The 19,860-nt window shown below is 37.8% G+C and overlaps 1 protein-coding gene across 1 annotated transcript in view; it reads right to left on the bottom strand.

Moving 5' to 3' along the window:
• Positions 1–19,860, bottom strand: part of dnah9l (dynein, axonemal, heavy polypeptide 9 like) — a 317,674-nt gene that overhangs the window by 138,060 nt on the left and 159,754 nt on the right. The window contains 5 exon segments of the mRNA XM_063052593.1: positions 3,592–3,694; positions 6,527–6,635; positions 6,638–6,691; positions 8,458–8,662; positions 10,651–10,824. Of these exon segments, the coding sequence (XP_062908663.1) occupies positions 3,592–3,694; positions 6,527–6,635; positions 6,638–6,691; positions 8,458–8,662; positions 10,651–10,824 (645 nt within the window).

Here is a 19,860-nt window from a genome sequence, read left to right as displayed (position 1 = left end):
GGCATTGGAGCTGTGCTGAGCCTCACAGTCACTAGTATAAAGTGAGTAGAGCAGCGGGCTAAGCACACAGTCTTATGGTGCACCAGTGCTGATGGTGATCGTGGAGGAGATGTTGTTGCCAATCCAAACTGACTGTGGTCTGCAAGTGAAGAAACTGAGGACTTAATTGCATGAGGAGGCATTGACACCAAGGTTTTGAAGCTTATTGATTAATTTGGAGGGAATGACAACATTGAATGTCGACAGCAACAAGCTAAAGTGCATTAGCTTCCTGAGGAAGTCGAGGCTTTCGTGAGCCTTGTGGGCCATGACATCTACATGGTTAGGCCAGGATGGGCTTTGGTTATATTCAGTCCTAGGAACTTGAAGCTATCAGCCCTCTCAACTTCAACACTGTTGATGTAGAAAGGGTCCTGTGCACCACACTCACTTCCTGGAGTTAGTGACCAGCTCTTTTGTTTTGGCTGATATTGAGGGAAGGATTTTTGACAAATATTTTTTCTTTAATATACTATTATCATTTTATTATTGTAAGGTGATTATAGTACACTTCAATTGTTTCTGTGGGTTTTCATTGTATTGATGTAAACACAAGCAGTTCAACAGATTGAACTATAAACAGGACATTCTTTAAGACAGTGAACTTACAACTAAACAAGTGTCAATCATATATGAGTCAAACATTTCTTAAAAGTGCTGTGCACATAAATGCACCTATACTCATATAAAAATGCAGTGTTCCTTTAAACTATCCATTGAATGAACCTATTTACGCACAATTTACAATAGATTAACTATTTATATTCATAACCATTTCTAAATTCAAGTTGATTCAATTGCTCAGTCCCCTCCTTCACTCCAAATTGAAACGATCATTTCTGAAGATGTTAAGCTGTCTATAATTACAGAATATAATAAAGCTAAGTAAAGCCTACAACAGAACAATGTTACAATATGTTGTTTGCAACCTATCACGTACAATAAACTCAGAAAACGCGGTCTCTGCTATGATTTTGCCTTTGATTTGATGCCACATTGACCCTCCTCCTCTGCCGATTCTTAAACTATTCTTCCCTTTTATTTCCCTTCTGAAATTTTGCTGTGGACCCTCTCACTGCCTCCGTGCGAAAACTCTAGCTGCAATCACATTGTGATGAGGCTACAATATACCGGGAGGGGAAGCAAAATTAACTGGTTGCACAAGGCTTAATCTTTCATTGCCCAGATCACAGAGTAAACTGCTGGATTTTTTTGCTTACCATTTCATTCATAGTTAAATTATTTTCAATCTGCATTACCACAGCCACATGTATCAGTCATGTGGGACTAATAACCTGAATGATGGGAGCCATAGTCCATTTTCTCTTTGAATCCTTCCACTTCCTACTTTGCATCCAAGCTTTGGAGTGGAGACACCTTTCTGGTTTTGAATATACCATCCCTTTCCCCTCTCCGGAAGTTTTAGTTGATTTAACCCATTCTGCATTACAGCGAGAGGTCAACTTCATTTTTATGCCCTCCTTTTCCCACTGCTGTTAATGCCCCCCTCTGTCTGAGGTGTAATAAGTGGTCTTAAATTTTGCTATTTGCTTCAATCCTTTCGAATATATAATGCACATTGCAGATTGGATATCAACCTCTAAACCTTGGCTGCATTCTCGTGCTGCTTCCACAGTCACTTCATTCTCATATTCAACAAATTCAGCACCTTCAGACCTTAAAATCCAACTTGACATCCAAAAATTTCAATGCCTTTATCAACTGAGGTTGAATGAGGAAGTGAGAAACTAAAGCCAGGCAGAATCAATATACTGTACTCACAGAAAACATTGTATTTTTCCAGATGATTTTTCTCAGAGACAACATAGATAGGAATAGGACAAGAATACATCCATGGGGAAAGCAGGGGTTAATGATTCAAGTACTGCTGTAAATAATTCCCTGGCTCTGATGGGATAGGTAATAATGGGACAAGGTGAGTGTTTTGACCAACTGGAAGGGCAGGAGAGGCACCGGAGGGACACATGTTGTGATCGTTCACATCAAAGACTACAGGCAGGTCAGGAAATATGATAGCTACAAATATACACCATTTACTACTTTGAAATGACAATGATGCCAGAGCAAAATCATAATCCAAATTTGACTGTTGAAAAAATAGATGCAGATTTGCAAGAATCAAACTCATTATTTTTCATGCATGTTGCAATGGATTACATTGTACCATCTTGCACTTTGTTTCAAACGAGCACAATTTGATATTCGGTGTTCCAACATTCTATTTTGGAAAGATGTGCATCAATGGTTACATCATTTATATTAATGATAGACAAAGTAGAAACATTCATGGAATTTTGGAATTCAGTTTCAAAGATGAAGTCATGGTCAGTTAAATTTATTTAGGAAAATTGTTACTGCCTGTGATAATGATGTTCCAAAATGCTAATAGGTATCTTAAGATTTATCTGCCATTATACAGGCATGAACATCTAGCAGTCAACTCAAAGTCTAAAGTCAAAGGCTGTACTAAAGAACCACCAAAATCCAACGACGAAGCTTTCAGAATTTCAATAGTTGTTATAAATAAACAGTCTTGTATTATAGGGTGAAAATCTCCCATTCACTATTTCTAGCTATCTAAGTTCATGGTAAGTTCACTGAATATGTTGGACTTTTTCCAGTTCATAGCTAATTTCGTGGCCTCAAGCAGTTGTACACCTTATTAACTGTGTTAGTATATAAATTTTAAATAGGTGCATAACAATTTCCCATTTCTGTATCCCTTTGAATAAAGTGCTCACGCTAAGTGCCACAACCCATGGAAACCTCTTGAACTGTAAGGGACAGACGAAGGTACAGACTGGAGACTTTGGATGCAAGCTCAGAGAGCCGCAGCTAACAGCACTGCTGGAGAAGCATTTAGACACTGGGTTCATTTTCAATCACACAAAGATTCACTGCATATGAGAGACATTCATTATAAGTCATACACCATTAGGATGGTTCAGATTAATGAAATTAAGTTATTACCACTAATAGTCCTTTTATTGAGGACATCAAGCATTAACTGTAAAAGATACTCAAACAAAAGATCACAAATATTCAACAATTGTATGATATGAAATGTATACATTGGAATAAAGCAATTTTGTCTGATGTCAGAATATTGGAATTGCAAAAGAGATTGAATGTTCACTGAGACTTTATAGCACAATTAAACTGCACCTAAGTACAATTTTAATATCATACCAAAAAAAAAGGAAAATGCACAACTTGGAGATGGTACAAAGACTTAAACCAGTGACCCAAATAATTAAAATGTGATTTGTGAAAAAAGATCATACCAAAGAACAAAAATCTGAATTGTGAACGTACAACTAATACAGAGATTAAAAGTAAATGCTCTTCCATATTTAAAACAATCCGATAAACATGGCACATACATTGCTGGAATGGTGGCTGAAATTTTTAGAATGCAAGAAGTAGCAGCCATGAGAACATGTGACTTTTATTTCACCTTTAGTTTCCTTTTGTTCTAATACAAGCAGAATTGTCCTTAACCCTACTACCTTCAGCAGAGGATAGTCTTACCTGAAGACGCATATTTATAGAGAAACTGCCAGCTGCAGGATTCATGCAAGTGATGTATTGGCAATTATGAATTTCTTTCAGAACTAACTTTTGTCTGTCATACCTAATGACAAAAAGAAACAGCAGTCAGTCAAGTTCTTGGCATTTTAGACAGTTCCATGTCCTTTTTTAAATTGTTTAGTACTGTAAAATAGTGTTTTTTCTGGGTTCATCTGATTTTCTGATGATAGTATTTAGTAGAAGTCTTTTCTCCACAGTCACCAGAAGTGAGTAAAATGTTCTGCATCTATTAAGATCCACACCTTAACACGGCTAGATTGTTAATTCAATTGCTGAAAGCCTTAAGGAGTCAGAAATTTCCCAACTTTACTGTAAACTCACTTTACATACTGAAGCTTCTCAACTTGGATGGCAAAAGATTGAGGAAAGCTAATTCTAATTCAATTATTAGAATCCTGTAAGTCTGAGTCTCTGAGGCCTCCGCCAGTCAGAACTGGCAATGGATATTGTGTCCTAGCTGTTTACTCAAGACTGGGCAGTACAATCTGGAGATTAAACTGTTGCCCATGCGGCAAGCTCCCCCCTCCATGCAGCTGATGAACCCAAAGGAACGGCAGAGGCTGTCATAGTTTGGTACCAGAAGTGTCGCAGGAGTTACCAGTCAGCATTGAACTCAGTGTAGGACTGGCTTATGGGCTCCAGCTCTGGATTTTTCGCTCAGGGCTTACCCTCGAAGCCTACCACATGAGTAGGTATACCCGCAAGGCCCCAGAGATTTGAGGTCACAGCTTTCCTTCTCCTGATTGAGTTGCCAACCGAAGCGAATGGTTTTAAGGTGCCAGTAACTCGCCTTTGCGCCTTCTCCTGTCAGTAGAAACAATTCTGCCGGGCTTAGTAGCTAAGCCACATGTGAAGGCCAGGAGCTGGACCTGGTTGTCAAAACCTATTTGAGGCGCACGCCACTGGGAGCATTTAATAGGTAGTAGGAGCTTGTCCCCATTAACACTACCCTGGCTATAACAACCTTAAGGAACTCTGAAAGTACCCCCTGTTGAATTTTGAAGAAACTGTTCAACATCGAAGGTCATTTGTTTCCATTTCAGTTCAGTGGATTCTGAAGTATTTGATGAGGTGAACACTCTCACAAGTGGGGAAGGCAGGAGATAAAGTTTCAACGGGTAGTAAGGTGGGTATTGTGGGAGGTGGGAAGTTCCTTCTGTCATTTACTCTCGGTCTCTGTGTACTTACTATGACAAATACACTCAAAATTCTCTACACTGTACTCAATGTTCCTTTTCCAATTTAAAGGTAGGGAATTTCAAAAGTGAGGCAAGATGATACACTTTTAAGGAAGCCTTGAGTATATATGAATCATTTTATGGAGAAGGCTTCGGGAGTAAACCCCAAGGGGAAAATCTGGAGCTGGAGTCCCTAAAATAGTCCTATGCTGAGCTCAATGCTGGTTGTAGAGACAGATACATTGGGGACATTTGAAAGACTCTTAAATAGGCACATAGATGAAAGAAAAGTGGCAGGCTACATGAGAGGGAAGGGTTAGATTGATCTTGAAATAGGTTAAAAGGTCAACACAATTATCATGGGCCAAAGGGCGTGTACTGTACTACACAGTTCTATGTTAATTTCCTTTGTTCTCCTGGTAATCTCTTCCTGTGACAGAACTCATGTCTGTTTTGGGATCTACATACAGAGCACTGGAATTAAGTGGCCACCCCTTTGGAGGCAACTGACGACTGTTAAGATTGCACAGTTAGGAGAATTTGACTGAGTGAGGATGCTTTATTTGTTTAGACCGACCAACACAATTATCAATGGGAATTTTTGCTTCATGTGTCCTTTAACTAACAAGAGCAGTTAAAAACACACAATTGATGCTGCATATCTGGGTTAAGAACAGAAAGAGTTGGAAGTGCTCAACACAGTCCGGCAGCAGCTATTGAGAAACAAAATTAACATTCCGATCCTTGGACTGAAATGAGTCAGTGATAAGCAGATGTTAAGGTTTAGAGGAACAGGACAGCAGTGGAGAAGATCTGTGAAAGAGTAGGTTACAGGAGTGATTAAATGACAAGAAGAGTTGATAATAAATGGTGAAAGAATCATCACAAAACAAAAGATCAGTCTGAAAATAGCCTGCTGGAAGCAGCAAAATAATTACTGGAGATTAGAAAAGAAACTGCAAAGACTGGGAATGCTCATCACAGAAAATGTGGAGTCCAGAACAATACACACGTCATGTAAGAAAATGGGGAGCAGTTGTCCAAGCTAATGTTCAGGTTCTCTGGATCACTGTCTAGGTAAGGAGAGAGCAAAGCAAGAAAGGGATGAAGAATTATAGTGACAAGGAACAGGGAAACTGGAGTCATGCTCAGTGAACAGAAGCTGGTAAGGAAATGGAAGAATGGAATTTTACAGGAAGCAAGATGGACAAATCATAATCATGATAACTACAGCAATTTGAGGCCCTTCAAATACTAGCAAATCCCCTTCAATAAAGATTTTAAAAGTTAAGCCAGGAAAGGGAAGAGCCCAAGATGGGCCATGTAAATAGGGTGAGGGAATTTGAAGAGTTGAAGAAATTGTATACAGCAGAGATATGGATCCTGATGTAAAACAAAAAGAGTTGATAGAAAGGACCCAAACAGGGTGGAGAAAATATTCTACAAACCCCACAAAGAACCAGGCATTGCTAGGACGTAGTTTACAAAGCAACATCTTTTATCTGAGGAAAGAACATGCAATTAAAGGAAAGGGCAGGCAGGCCAAGAAGGGCAAATGGACCTTTGTTCATGGAAGAACATTTAACTTAAATACTCTATATGCTGCTCTTCAAGCACCAACATCTCAAGATTCAGCCCATAATTCTTTATGCAGTTATCAGTAACACCATAAAAACATTCTAATACATGAAACATACCAGTGATGATAATCCAGATGTTGTCTGATTAGAGTATGTGGTTGAACAGTACCATAGGCATCCACTTCAGGCATATTAAGATCATCAATGAAATAAATCAGATTTTTGTGCCTTCAGGAGCATAATTTCTTCCAGCCTTTTTTTCTAAAGGTTTCTCAAGTACCCCTGTGTTAATAAAAAAAACCGGCATGACAATGATTTCTTTAGAGTGATTAAACTTTTCAATATATACAACATAATTAATGTTCTTATATTAAAAAGTAAATGCAATTATGGGCATTTTTAATATTATGAAACAAATCATTTTCTGACATCAAGTTAAATCATTAAAAAACACAATAGGCCTTTGAAGATCATCTACCCAGCTGATGCATTCTGCTGTGAATGAGCTTAGAGGACAAATCCCATCTCTGCAGGGACTTGTATGAAGGCTTCTTCCAGAAAGTGATCTGTTGATGTCACAATAGCTCTTAATTACAGCCATATTTCAGCACATTGGAACTGAACAAAACCAAAAGGAACAAAGGGTGGCTTGCATGCACAATTATGTATTCCAGAAGTTAAAACCGTTTCTGGGAATCAGACCCTGGCACCTGATCCACTGCATTGTAAAAATTATTTTGCCAAAAGTATGCATTGACAGTCATGCGTTGCCCATCCCAGTCTGGAGTTGTAAGATTGGGAATGGCAGGGCAGACGTTACAAATACTTTTCAAACAATTTATAATACATGGATAACATTAATCAAATTAAATGACCATTCAAGAGACAGGACTGTGACAACAGTGTGTTTATGAATTGGAATTTCTTATTGATACATAGATAAAAACACACAAGATCAAGATTAGTTATTACAAGTTACACAATCTGATGACACTTTCCCTGTGTTCAGACATCAATTGGTGCTACACATCACTGACATGGTCATTGAAATGTGGCAACGAGGCAGGTCAATTAAAGCATTGGGTAACTGGCTACTCAACTTTTAAAGATCCTTGTGCATGCAGGGGTAAAAACCCTTGATTGATAGCAGGGTCAGACCTATATGCAAAAATGGACATATGCCAATTTATAAAACCTCACCTACAATACAGTAATTAATTTTGCATTTTTTGAAGTTGAAAGTCAACTTATTGTAAATAGTACAAGTCCAAGATTCATAGATGGTGTTTCTAAAGACACACTGCAACCTAGTCATCTATTGACTCTTGGCATTTGGTTGGCAAGCTAAATGAGCTATCTGTCTGGGACTTACAGTATTGTAAATGAACAAGTGGTTTATTTCCAATGAGCACTATAGATTTACAATCTATCCTTCATCATATTTACATCAAAAATTGCTAAATCTAATTGCTTTGAACTATTATTGAAAACTGAAATCTTGTATATGGTTCATTGGCTGTTATCCGTCCAACATATAGATCCAAACTCTTCTCTGCTTGGACTGACAGAGGCAGACAGGCAAACAGACCACTATGACACCATACTTAGGGGGGAAAAAAGCCCTGACTACAAATGTCCACCCAGAGAACCATAAAGTAGCTTACAAGTCTGACCTACTTTTCATTCAAATATAGCTGCCAATCAAAAATTGCTGTCCGACAAATTTTCCAAATAAAACACAAAGACCATTGATCTGTCCCAAGTACGCTGCAAGCCACATCCTCACACACATTGGCTGCAATCAATCACACATATCAAAACTTCCAAAACTGTAAATGCCTCCATACGTTATGCGGGAATGCAAAGTTTAGCCAGAAATTAACAGTTTCATTTTAGGATTTCAGAGAGAGCAGATATCAATCGAACGTAACACTATGTGCTTTGTTACAACTAAGTAACTCAAATCAATAGTCTTAAAGAGCCAAAAAGGCTTTGTAACTACAAGTGACTTGTAGAATTAACATTAAAACAAGCCAGAAAATACTTACGCTGAAGCATGGCTGATGTTGTATAATAGTTAAAAGGAACTTTAGTTACAATATAATTTTCTGTTAACTTTGAAAGTTCCTCCGATATAAGGATAGTCTTTCCTACCCCTGCATTGCCAACCAACATCACTGGTTTTCCCTGTTCCACAAGTAAATCAATGAAATATTTCAGGCTAACAATTTCTTGAGTATGTACAAGTACGTCCTATTTACAGAAAAAGAAAAACACATCAAAAAAAATCTGAAACTTCGTAGTGATTCTACCGCAAAGCATTAATGATTAAAATAGTTCATACAACTGCATTTTTCCCGTCTATTAGAAAATAATTTACAGTTATAATGTATGTTTCTCATTTTCACGTTGCCAAATTGCAAAAAATGTTTCATGTAGAGCAAATCAAATAAAGAGCCAGATATCTTAATTGATCAGTGTTGATTGTGGATCCTGAGAAAATACTCTAAATTTTATATAAATAGGTGGTATTAGGTCTTATGTTCACCTGGAACAAGTTGACAAGGTCTTAATTTAACATCCTTCACAACAGACAGTTGGAGTATTGAAGAAAGACTGCACAAAGCAGCCTTTCTTCAATACTCCAGTAAAGTATCAGCCTAGACTCTGTGCAAGCCTTCAATGTACCTTGAGCACACAAACTTATGGGCACATGTTGCCAAATGCATTTATCATTTGATAAACTTTGCACCTTTGATAAACTTTAGGAAAAAAGCACCAGTTTTAAAATGTATTTAGATAGACTATAAATGCACTACAGGAAGCATGGATAGCAATTTGCAACAAAGTTTTTTAAATGAGTATTTTAATCCAAAAACATTAAGAGCCAAAGAGATTAAATGTATCAAATGCCTTTAAGGATTGCTGCAGTTGATTTCAGTGAATTGAGAAACACATTTTAAATGTGCAGGGCAGGTTAGTTGCAATGCTTTTGTTAAAAATCAGAAGTGTAGTGAATTACAATTAGCAGCTCTGTATCTGAACACTTTCTATATAAAGGAGGTGGAAAGCATTAAAACTTAACATTGATAATATATCATTTGAAAATTCTTTGCAAAATACATTTTAAGAGACTTCTATGTAGTAAATTTGAAAATAAGTGGAACTACAAAATAAAAGACAAACTTGCAAAATTGTGTTTACTGATATGCTTCAGTCAATATATCAGGGCTGATTAGGCAGAAAATATATAGCTTTCAGCAAAGTTTACCTATAATTTACATATATAACCTATTTCAAAACTGCTGCAAATTACATTATTTATCTTTGTTCAGTTATGGTGTGATCAAAGTTGTTGGGCAGATCTTAAAACACCAACAAAGGGCCTGGACCTTGCTATTCCTACATTTCTTTTCACCCACTGTAATAATAATTGTGAACGTTAGTTGATACAACAGGAATTTCTATAATATTCATTAAAAAATAAATTTAATCGTTAGTGCAGTGCAGATGAACATTCTAAAGGCAGTCATCAAGACAGCAAATCCTCCAAAGCAAAATCTGCTATCTTACGTTATATGTTTCAAAGTTTCTTTTTAAATTACCATCTTTTATTTATTCTAATGAAGAGCATTAGCAATGAAGTCTTGCACAGAGGTAAGCATTGATCACATCATTAATCACACATCATGGACAGTCACAAATCAAGTTCTAACAGCAAGCAGTGAATCAGAGGCAATGAAGCATAAACTCCTTCACAATTTATGATCTCTCAAATTGCATCTTTTCAACCATTAAATTGCAAGATACCATAAATTTTTATCTTCTTCACTTCAGTCACATTATTGATTCTGCCTGGTGGAATATAGAAAAGCACTAAATCTACAGTGTTGAATTAAATTCGAGTCCTTTCTCAGAAAAGTAACTAAAGAGAAAGATCAAGGCTGTTAATTCACACTTACGAACAAATGATGGAAACATTAAAATTTAAATATACAACAGGGATTTGAAAGAGCCATATCAATGCCAGTTCTAGTCACCATCAACCTTGAATTTTTAAACTATCTGTACTTTGTTCGACTGAATTTTGAGTCCAACCACATAAAAGCAACATCCAATTTGGTGACATTCAGTTGTCTGAAAGCTGGTTAAAAACCATTTAATTCCTGTTTGAAACAATAATTAATTCTGTTCTGTATGAATCGCTTCTGAGTTGCAAGCATGCTCCTCATATATCCTACCTATAGAGGGGTATCTAGATCCGTTTCAAAAGTTGGGACTTTTTCTGTCCATGGAGCAAACTTTTTAGTATCAGGGTCAATATAATAATCAAAGACTGTTCCTTGGGATGGGAACTTAATCGTCCTCATCTCTTTTGTCCACCATCTACTAAATTCAACTCGATAGTCAATTAGCTGGTTAAAAAAAAAGGCACAATCAACTTGTATATTACATTATTGGGAGGTCATTAAGTACAAAAGCTTACGTTGTGTTAAGAACTGCGCAGACAAAATAGAAAAAGGATTACACCGCTTTCGAAAATGCCCTGCCTTTCCAATAAGAATCTGTCTAATCATGTGCTTGAATTACACATACAAAATGCTGGAGGAACTCAGCAGATCAAGCAGCATCAATGGAAGGAAATGAGCAGTCCACATTTTGAGCTAGGACCTTTCACCAAGACCGTACTGTGTCCAGTTTTTCACCCAGTCACCAAATCTCATGACTTTTAACCCTTCAGTCCATGGTCTCACAAATTTCTACAGATGTGCTGTGGAGCGCATTTTAACTGGCTGCATCATTGTCTGGTATGGGATGGGGGCACTGCACATGGGATTGAAATAAGCTGCAGAAAGTTGTAAACTCTATCAGCTCCATCTTGGGCACTGACCTCCTCAGCATCCAGGACATCTTCAAGGAGCGATGCCTCAAAAAGGCAGTGATCATCATTAAGGACCCCCATCACCCAGGACATGCCCTCTTCTCATTGCTGCTATCAGGGATGAGGTACAGGAGCTTGAAGGCACATACTCAGTAATGCAGGAACAGCTTCTTCCCCTCTGCAATCAGATTTCTGAATGGATAATTATCCCATGAACACTCTTTTTGCACTAATTATTAAATTTAACTTTTAAAAATATACATATACTTCTTACTGCAATTTGCAGTTTTTATTATATATTGCAATGTACTGCTGCCATGTAACAACTAATTTTTTGACGTATGTCGGTGCTATTAAACCAGAGTCTGATTCTCATTCCCACTTTGATTCAAAATCCAAAACCCTCTTTGATAGAACTTCAAATATTCACAATCCCCAAAGGAATTATTTTATGATTTCAGTCCTTAAGGAATACCTGCTCACCAACTATCCCATAATCCTCTCAGAATGTTTTGTTTCAATTAAATCACCTTTCATTCCTCTAAGCTCCAGTGAGAATGGAACCATCCTATTTGAACATCCCTCATAGGATAGCCCAAAGTATCAATAAGCATTTTTATAAACATATTTATCTCTTATAAAATTTCTAGATCAAAGATGACTTCCCTCCATTCCATTTCTGTGGGTTTTGAGCTGACGAATGAGACAAGCATGGGGACTGCAAATGCTTCCACTCACACAGAAAGAGATGGCTGATGAGGAAGGTAGATGGATAGTTTGGAAGCAGTGTGCTAATTATATCATTTCACACCAATTTCCCACATGCTCCTGACACATTCCTAGCGACATCCCAAAAGTTCCTTGTCCAGCTTGAAAGTCATAAGCCAATTGTGACTTGATCGAGTTGTATAACATGATAGGGGGCATAGAAAGAGTGGACAGCCAAAGACTTTTTCGATGAGTGGAAATGGCTAATAAGGGGGAGCATAACTTTAAAGTGATCAGAGGAATAAAGAGAGGGCATATCAGATATAGAATTTTTTACAACATAGAAAGTGGTGAGTGTGTGGAACAAGCTGCCAGGAGTGGTAGTAGAGGCAGATACACTCAGGACTTTTTAGATAGGCAGTATATGGATAAAAGAAAAAAAATGGGGCACTGTGTGGGAGTGAAGGGTTAAATTGATCGTACAGAAGGGTAAAAGGTCAGCACAACATGTGGGCTGAAGGGCCTGTACTGTGCCCTATGCTCAGTGTGGATGTTGCATTTTTTCAATGAGACTTTGGGGATATCTTCGAATTGCTTTTCTCTGTTGACCTTGTAACCTCTTCTCATAACAAAGATTGTTAATAATGTGTGTATTTTGAGAGTCTGATGTTGAGCCTGCCCAAAGAGCTGCAATGTGGGGATGTCAGCCTGGAAGAGAATACTGATGATGGTTTACTTATCACACCAGTGATTTGGAAAATTTAGGGGAGCTAGTCTTGGTGGCATCTCTCCAGTCAGTTCAACTGCAGGAAGTCAAATTTTCCAAAGTATGTGGGAAGACAACAATCACTCCTGCCTGGTAGATCAAAAGAATCATGCCAGACTTGAGACGTCATTCTTTATACAGACATTGCTTCAGTAACCAAAGGCTGAGCTCTCGCATTGAAGGCGAAGGTAAACTTCTTCACTGATGAAAGTTGGCTTCCGAGGTTGGGAAACTGGATCTCATTTTGACTCTTACTGATGTGAGTGGGGGCTTGTGGTAAAATGATGGTAAGTTGGTAGATTTGTTTTACAGATAATAAATACAAAAGTGTATGTTTCAATAAGACATAGGAACAGAATCAGGCCATTCAGCCCATCGAATGTTCTGTCATTTGATCCCTCTCAACCCCATTCTTCTGCCTTCACTCCATAACCTTTGCTGCCCTTACTGTTTAGGACCCTATGCTTTAAATATCCCAAATAAATTGACCACCATAGCCATCTGTAGCAATGAATTCCGCAGAATTACAATTCCCAGCTAAAAAAATTCCTCCTCATCTCTGTTCTCAGGAGTCATCCTCCTATTTTGAGACTGTGCTCTCTGCTCCTAGACTCTCCCACTATAGAAAGCATTTATTATGTGTCCATTTTATTTTGGCTTTTCAATATTAGATAGGTTTCAATAAGATCCCTCTTATTCTTCCAAACTCCAGCAAGTACAGGCATAGAGTCATCAAATCTTCCTCATACTTTAACCTCTTTTTTCTTGGTATCATTCTTCTGAACGCTCTCTAGACTTCCTCAGGTATGTGGCCCTAAAATGCTCACAATATTCCAAATGAGGTTGACCAATGTCTTATGTAGCCTCAGCAATACATCCTTACTTTAAATTTTATTCTAGTCCTCTTGAAATGAATCCAAAAATTGCATTTGCCTTCCTTACCACTGACTGAATCAGTTAAGTTAACCTTTCAGAAATCCTGCACTAGGAATTCCAAGACCCCTTGCACTTCCAATTTCTGAATTCACTCCCTATTCAGAAAAATAGCTTATACCTTTATTCCTTCCACTAAAGTGAATGACCAGACACTTCCATACACTGTATTCCATCTGCCACTTCTTTGCCCACTCTCCTAAATCCTTTTGGATAGGGGGATAAGTGCAAGTCCTTCTGCAGACTCTTTAAATCATCAACATTATCTGCCCAACTACCTATCTTTGTATCATCTGCAAACTTGGCTATAAAGCCATCAATTTTGTTATCCAGATCAGAAAAATAGGTACTCCAACACCACTAGTCATCAGCAGCTAACCAGAAATAGTCCCCTTCATTTTCATTCTTCGCCTTCTGCCAGCCAAGCTTCTATTCATGCTAATATCTTTCCAGCAATACCATTCGCTCTTATGTTCTTTGCCAGCCTCCTGTGTGGAACCTTGTCAAATACCTTCTGAAAATGTAAGTAAACAATATCCATTGACTCTCCTTTGTCTTTGCTGCCTGTTTTTCCTTAAAGAATTCCAACAGATTGGTCAAGCAAGGTTCTCCTTTCAGGAAACCATGTTAGCTTTGGTCTACTTCCTTATGTACTTCCAAGTACCCCGAAACCTCATCCTTATTAATGGACTCCGCCATCTTACATCAGGCTAACTGGCATGTAATTTCCTGTCTTTTGCCTCCCTCCCTTCTTAAAAAGTGGAGTGAGATTTGCAATTTTCAATCCTCTGGAACCATTCTGGAATCTAGTGATTCCTGAGAGATCACTACTAATGCCTCCACTCTGGGGTTCAGTTCATCTCTTCTATCTGACTTACCTACCTTCAGACTTTTCACCTTCCAAAGCACCTTCTCCTCAGTAATTGAAACTACACTCACATCTGACCCCTGACCTTCTTGAATTTTTGGCATATGGCTGTCAACTTTCACAGCAAAATCTGGCATAAAATACTTACTCAGTTCATCCTCGAGTTCTTTGTCCCCATTACTACCTCTCCAGTGACATTTTCTAGTGATCCAGTGCCCATCCTTGCTTCTCTTTTACTCTTTATACATCTGAACAATCTTTTGGTATTTGCTTTTATATTATTGGTCAGCTTATCTTCATTTTTCGTCCTTTCTTTCTTTATGGCTTTTTAGTTGCTTTCTGTTGGTTTTTAGAAGTTTCCCAATCTTTTAGCTTCCCACAATTTAACACTTTATTATTTACCTTCTCTTCTAGTTTTATGGTGTGTTTGACTTCCCTTATCAGTCAGGGTTGCCTCATCCTTCCTTTAGAATACTTCTTCTTCTTTGATATGAACCAATCCTGTGTCTTCCAATTTACTCCAAGAAATTCCAGCCATTGCTACTCTACCATCATCACTGCTGGTGTCCCCTTCTAATCAATTATGGCCTGCTTATCTCTCTCATGCTTCAGTAATTCCCTTTACTCCAATGTAATACCGACTTTAGCTTCTCCCTCTCAAAATGCAGTGTGAATTCTATCACATTATGATCACTGCCTCCTAAGGGTTCCTTTACCTAAGCTCCCTAATCAAATCTGGTTTAACACCCAATTCAGAATTACCTTTTCCCTGGTGGGCTCGACCACAAGCTGCCTTATAAAGCTATAGAAACATAGAAAATAGGTGCAGGAGTAGGCCGTTCGGCCCTTCGAGCCTGCACCGCCATTCAGTATGATCATGGCTGATCATCCAACTCAGAACCCTGTACCTGCCTTATCTCCATACCCACTGATCCCTTTAGCCACAAGGGCCATATCTAACTCTCTCTTAAATATAGCCAACGAACTGGCCTCAACTGTTTCCTGTGGCAGAGAATTCCACAGATTCACCACTCTCTGTGTGAAGAAGTTTTTCCTAATCTCGGTCCTAAAAGGCTTCCCCTTTATCCTTAAACTGTGACCCCTCATTCTTGACTTCCCCAACATCGGGAACAATCTTCCTGCATCTAGCCTGTCCAATCCCTTTAGAATTTTATACTTTTCAATAAGATCCCCCCTCAATCTTCTAAATTCCAGCGAGTATAACCCTAGTCGATCCAGTCTTTCATCATATGAAAGTCCTGCCATCCCAGGAATCAATCTGGTGAACCTTCTTTGTACTCCCTCCATGGCAAGAATGTCTTTCCTCAGATTAGGGGACCAAAACTGCACACAATACTCCAGGTGTGGTCTCACCAAGGCCTTGTACAACTGCAGTAGTACCTCCCTGCTCCTGTACTCGAATCCTCTTGCTATGAATGCCAGCATACCATTCGCCTTTTTCACCGCCTGCTGTACCTGCATGCCCACTTTCAATGACTGCCGTACAATGACACCCAGGTCTCGTTGCACCTCCCCTTTTCCTAATTGGCCATCATTCAGATAGTAATCTGTTTTCCTGTTCTTGACATCAAAGTGGATAACCTCACATTTATCCACATTAAATTGCATCTGCCATGAATTTGCCCACTCACCCAACCTATCCAAGTCACCCTGCATCCTCTTAGCATCCTCCTCACAGCTAACACTGCCGCCCAGCTTCGTGTCATCTGCAAACTTGGAGATGCTGCATTTAATTCCCTCGCCTAAGTCATTAATATATAATTGTAAACAACTGGGGTCCCAGCACTGAGCCTTGTGGTACCCCACTAGTCACTGCCTGCCATTCTGAAAAGGTCCCGTTTATTCCCACTCTTTGCTTCCTGTCTGCCAACCAATTCTCTATCCACATCAATACCATACCCCCAATACCGTGTGCTTTAAGTTTGCACACTAATCTCCTGTGTGGGACCTTGTCAAAAGCCTTTTGAAAATCCAAATATACCACATCCACTGGTTCTCCCCTATCCACTTTACTAGTTACATCCTCAAAAAATTCTATGAGATTCGTCAGACATGATTTTCCTTTCACAAATCCATGCTGACTTTGTCCGATGATTGCACTGCTTTCCAAATGTGCTGTTATCACATCTTTGATAACTGACTCTATCACTTTCCCCACCACTGGTCAGGCTTACCGGTCTATAATTCCCCAGTTTCTCTCTCCCTCCTTTTTTAAAAAGCGGGGTTACATTAGCCACCCTCCAATCCTCAGAAACTAATCCAGAATCTAAAGAGTTTTGAAAAATTATCACTAATGCATCCACTATTTCTAGGGCTACTTCCTTAAGCACTCTAGGATGCAGACCATCTGGCCCTGAGGATTTATCTGCCTTTAATCCCTTCAATTTACCTAACACCACTTCACTACTAACATGTATTTCCCTCAGTTCCTCCATCTCACTGGACCCTCTGTCCCCTACTATTTCCGGAAGATTATTTATGTCCTCCTTAGTGAAGACAGAACCAAAGTAGTTATTCAATTGGTCTGTCATGTTCTTGCTCCCCATAATCAATTCACCTGTTTCTGACTGTAAGGGACCTACATTTGTCTTAACCAATCATTTTCTTTTCACATATCTATAAAAGCTTTTACAGTCAGTTTTTATGTTCCCTACCAGCTTTCTCTCATAACCTTTTTTTCCCTTTCCTAATTAATCCCTTTGTCCTCCTCTGCTGGACTCTGAATTTCTCCCAGTCCTCAGGTGTGCTGCTTTTTCTGGCTAGTTTGTATGTTTCTTCTTTGGAATTGATACTATCCCTAATTTCCCTTGACAGCCACGGGTGCACTACCTTCCCCGGTTTATTCTTTTGCCAAACTGGGATGAACAATTGTTCTAGTTCATCCATGTGATCTTTAAATGCTTGCCATTGCATATTCACCGTCAACCCTTTAAGTATCATTTGCCAGTCTATCTTAGCTAATTCAAGTCTCATACCTTCAAAGTTACCCTTCTTTAAGTTCAGAACCTTTGTTTCTGAATTAACTATGTCATTCTCCATCTTTCTTTCTTTTTAAATCTTTTTATTGAGTAAGTATACAAAAAAGGTAAGCCATATAAACATTAATACAATGTTAAAGTATAATAAAATTCCAAAAGATATCAATACCAAAAAAAATACTACAAACAATGTAATTTAAACATAAGAAACCAAGATAACATAATAGTATACTAAATTTTATATATATCAATGGAAAAAAAAAACCCCCAAAAAAAAACCCACCGTGCAGCTAACTAAAAGCAAGGCAAAGCAATGGGCTAACTTGAAACCAAACAGAGTTAAACTTAAAATCACGTCCTCAATCCCGACCTCCATTAAAAACAGTGAAAAAAAAACAAGAAGGGTAAATATTACATTAAATGAAAATATCAAATAAAAGGTCCCCAAATCTGTTCAAATTTAAATGAAGAATCATAAAGGTTACTTCTAATTTTCTCCAAATTCAAACATAAAATCGTCTGAGAAAACCAAAAAAAGGTAGTTGGAGCATTAAGCTCTTTCCAATGTTGTAAAATACATCTTTTCGCCATTAAAGTAAGAAATGCAATCATTCTACGGGCTGAAGGGGAAAGATTACTAGAGATTTTAGGTAGTCCAAAGATAGCAGTAATAGGGTGAGGAGAGATATCTATATTTAATACCTTAGAAATAATATTGAAAATATCTCTCCAAAAAGTTTCCAAAGTAGGGCAAGACCAAAACATATGAGTTAAAGAGGCTATCTGCCCCGAACATCTATCACAGAAAGGATTAATATGCGAGTAAAAACGCGCTAACTTATCTTTGGACATATGTGCTCTATGAACCACTTTAAATTGAATTAGGGAATGTTTAGCACAAATAGAGGAAGTATTAACTAATTGTAAAATCTGCCCCCAATCATCCACAGAAATGGTAAGCCCCAATTCCTGTTCCCAATCTACCCTAATCTTATCAAATGGAGCTTTCCTAAGTTTCATAATAATATTATAAATCATAGCCGATGCACCTTTCTGACATGGATTGAGGTTAATTATCGAATCTAAAATATATGTAGGAGGAAGCATTGGAAAGGAAGAAAGTATAGTACTTAGGAAATTTCTAACTTGTAAATATCTAAAAAAATGTATTCTTGATAAGTTATATTTATTAGATAATTGTTCAAAAGACATAAGGGAACCATCTAAAAATAAATCCAAAAACCGTAAAATACCCTTAGTCTTCCAAGTTTGAAAAGCACGATCCGTAAAAGAGGGAGGAAAAATATGTTACCTAAAATAGGAATCGCTAACCCGAATTGATTAAGATCAAAAAATTTTCTGAATTGAAACCAAATGCGCAAAGCATATTTAACTATCGGGTTAGAGACCTGCTTAAGACGTTTCGAATCAAAAGGGAGAGAGGAGCCTAAAATAGAACCAAGTGTATAACCCTGAACAGATTGTAATTCCAATGCTACCCATTTAGGAATAGATAGTATGTCCTGGTCAAGTAACCAAAATTTCATATGTCGAATATTAATAGCCCAATAATAGAATCTAAAGTTAGGTAATGCTAAACCTCCATCTCTCTTATCTTTCTGTAAATGTATTTTACCCAGTCTCGGATTCTTATTCTGCCAAATAAATGAAGAAATTTTAGAGTCAACTTTATCAAAAAAAGATTTTGGAACGAAAATTGGTAATGCCTGAAACACATATAAAAATTTTGGCAAAAAAAACATCTTAACTGCATTAATACGACCAATCAAAGTTAAATATAAGGGAAACCATTTAGATGAAAGTTGAGTAATAAGGTCTATTAATGGTAAAAAGTTAGTCTTAAATAAATCTTTGTATTTACAAGTAATTTTAATCCCAAGATATGAAAAATAATTATTAATCAATTTAAATGGAAATTTATAATATAAGGGAAGATGTTTATTAATCGGAAAAAGTTCACTCTTACTAAGATTTAATTTATAACCTGAGAAAAGACCAAATTGTGCTAATAACTCTAAAACAGCAGGAATGGATTTCTCAGGATTAGAAATATATAAAAGTAAATCATCAGCATAGAGTGATAATTTATGGGACTTTAATCCCCGAGTTATCCCAGTAATATTTGAAGATTCTCGAATAGCAATTGCAAGAGGTTCTAATGCAATATCAAATAATAGGGGACTAAGAGGACAGCCTTGTCGAGTACCACGAAAGAGAGGAAAAAAAGGTGAGTTTAAAGAGTTAGTACGAACCGAGGCTACAGGGGAATGATAT

The sequence above is a fragment of the Mobula hypostoma genome, chromosome 6 (genome assembly GCF_963921235.1).
Source record: "Mobula hypostoma chromosome 6, sMobHyp1.1, whole genome shotgun sequence".
Lineage (NCBI taxonomy): Eukaryota > Metazoa > Chordata > Chondrichthyes > Myliobatiformes > Myliobatidae > Mobula > Mobula hypostoma.
This window is presented reverse-complemented; position numbering and strand designations above follow the sequence as displayed.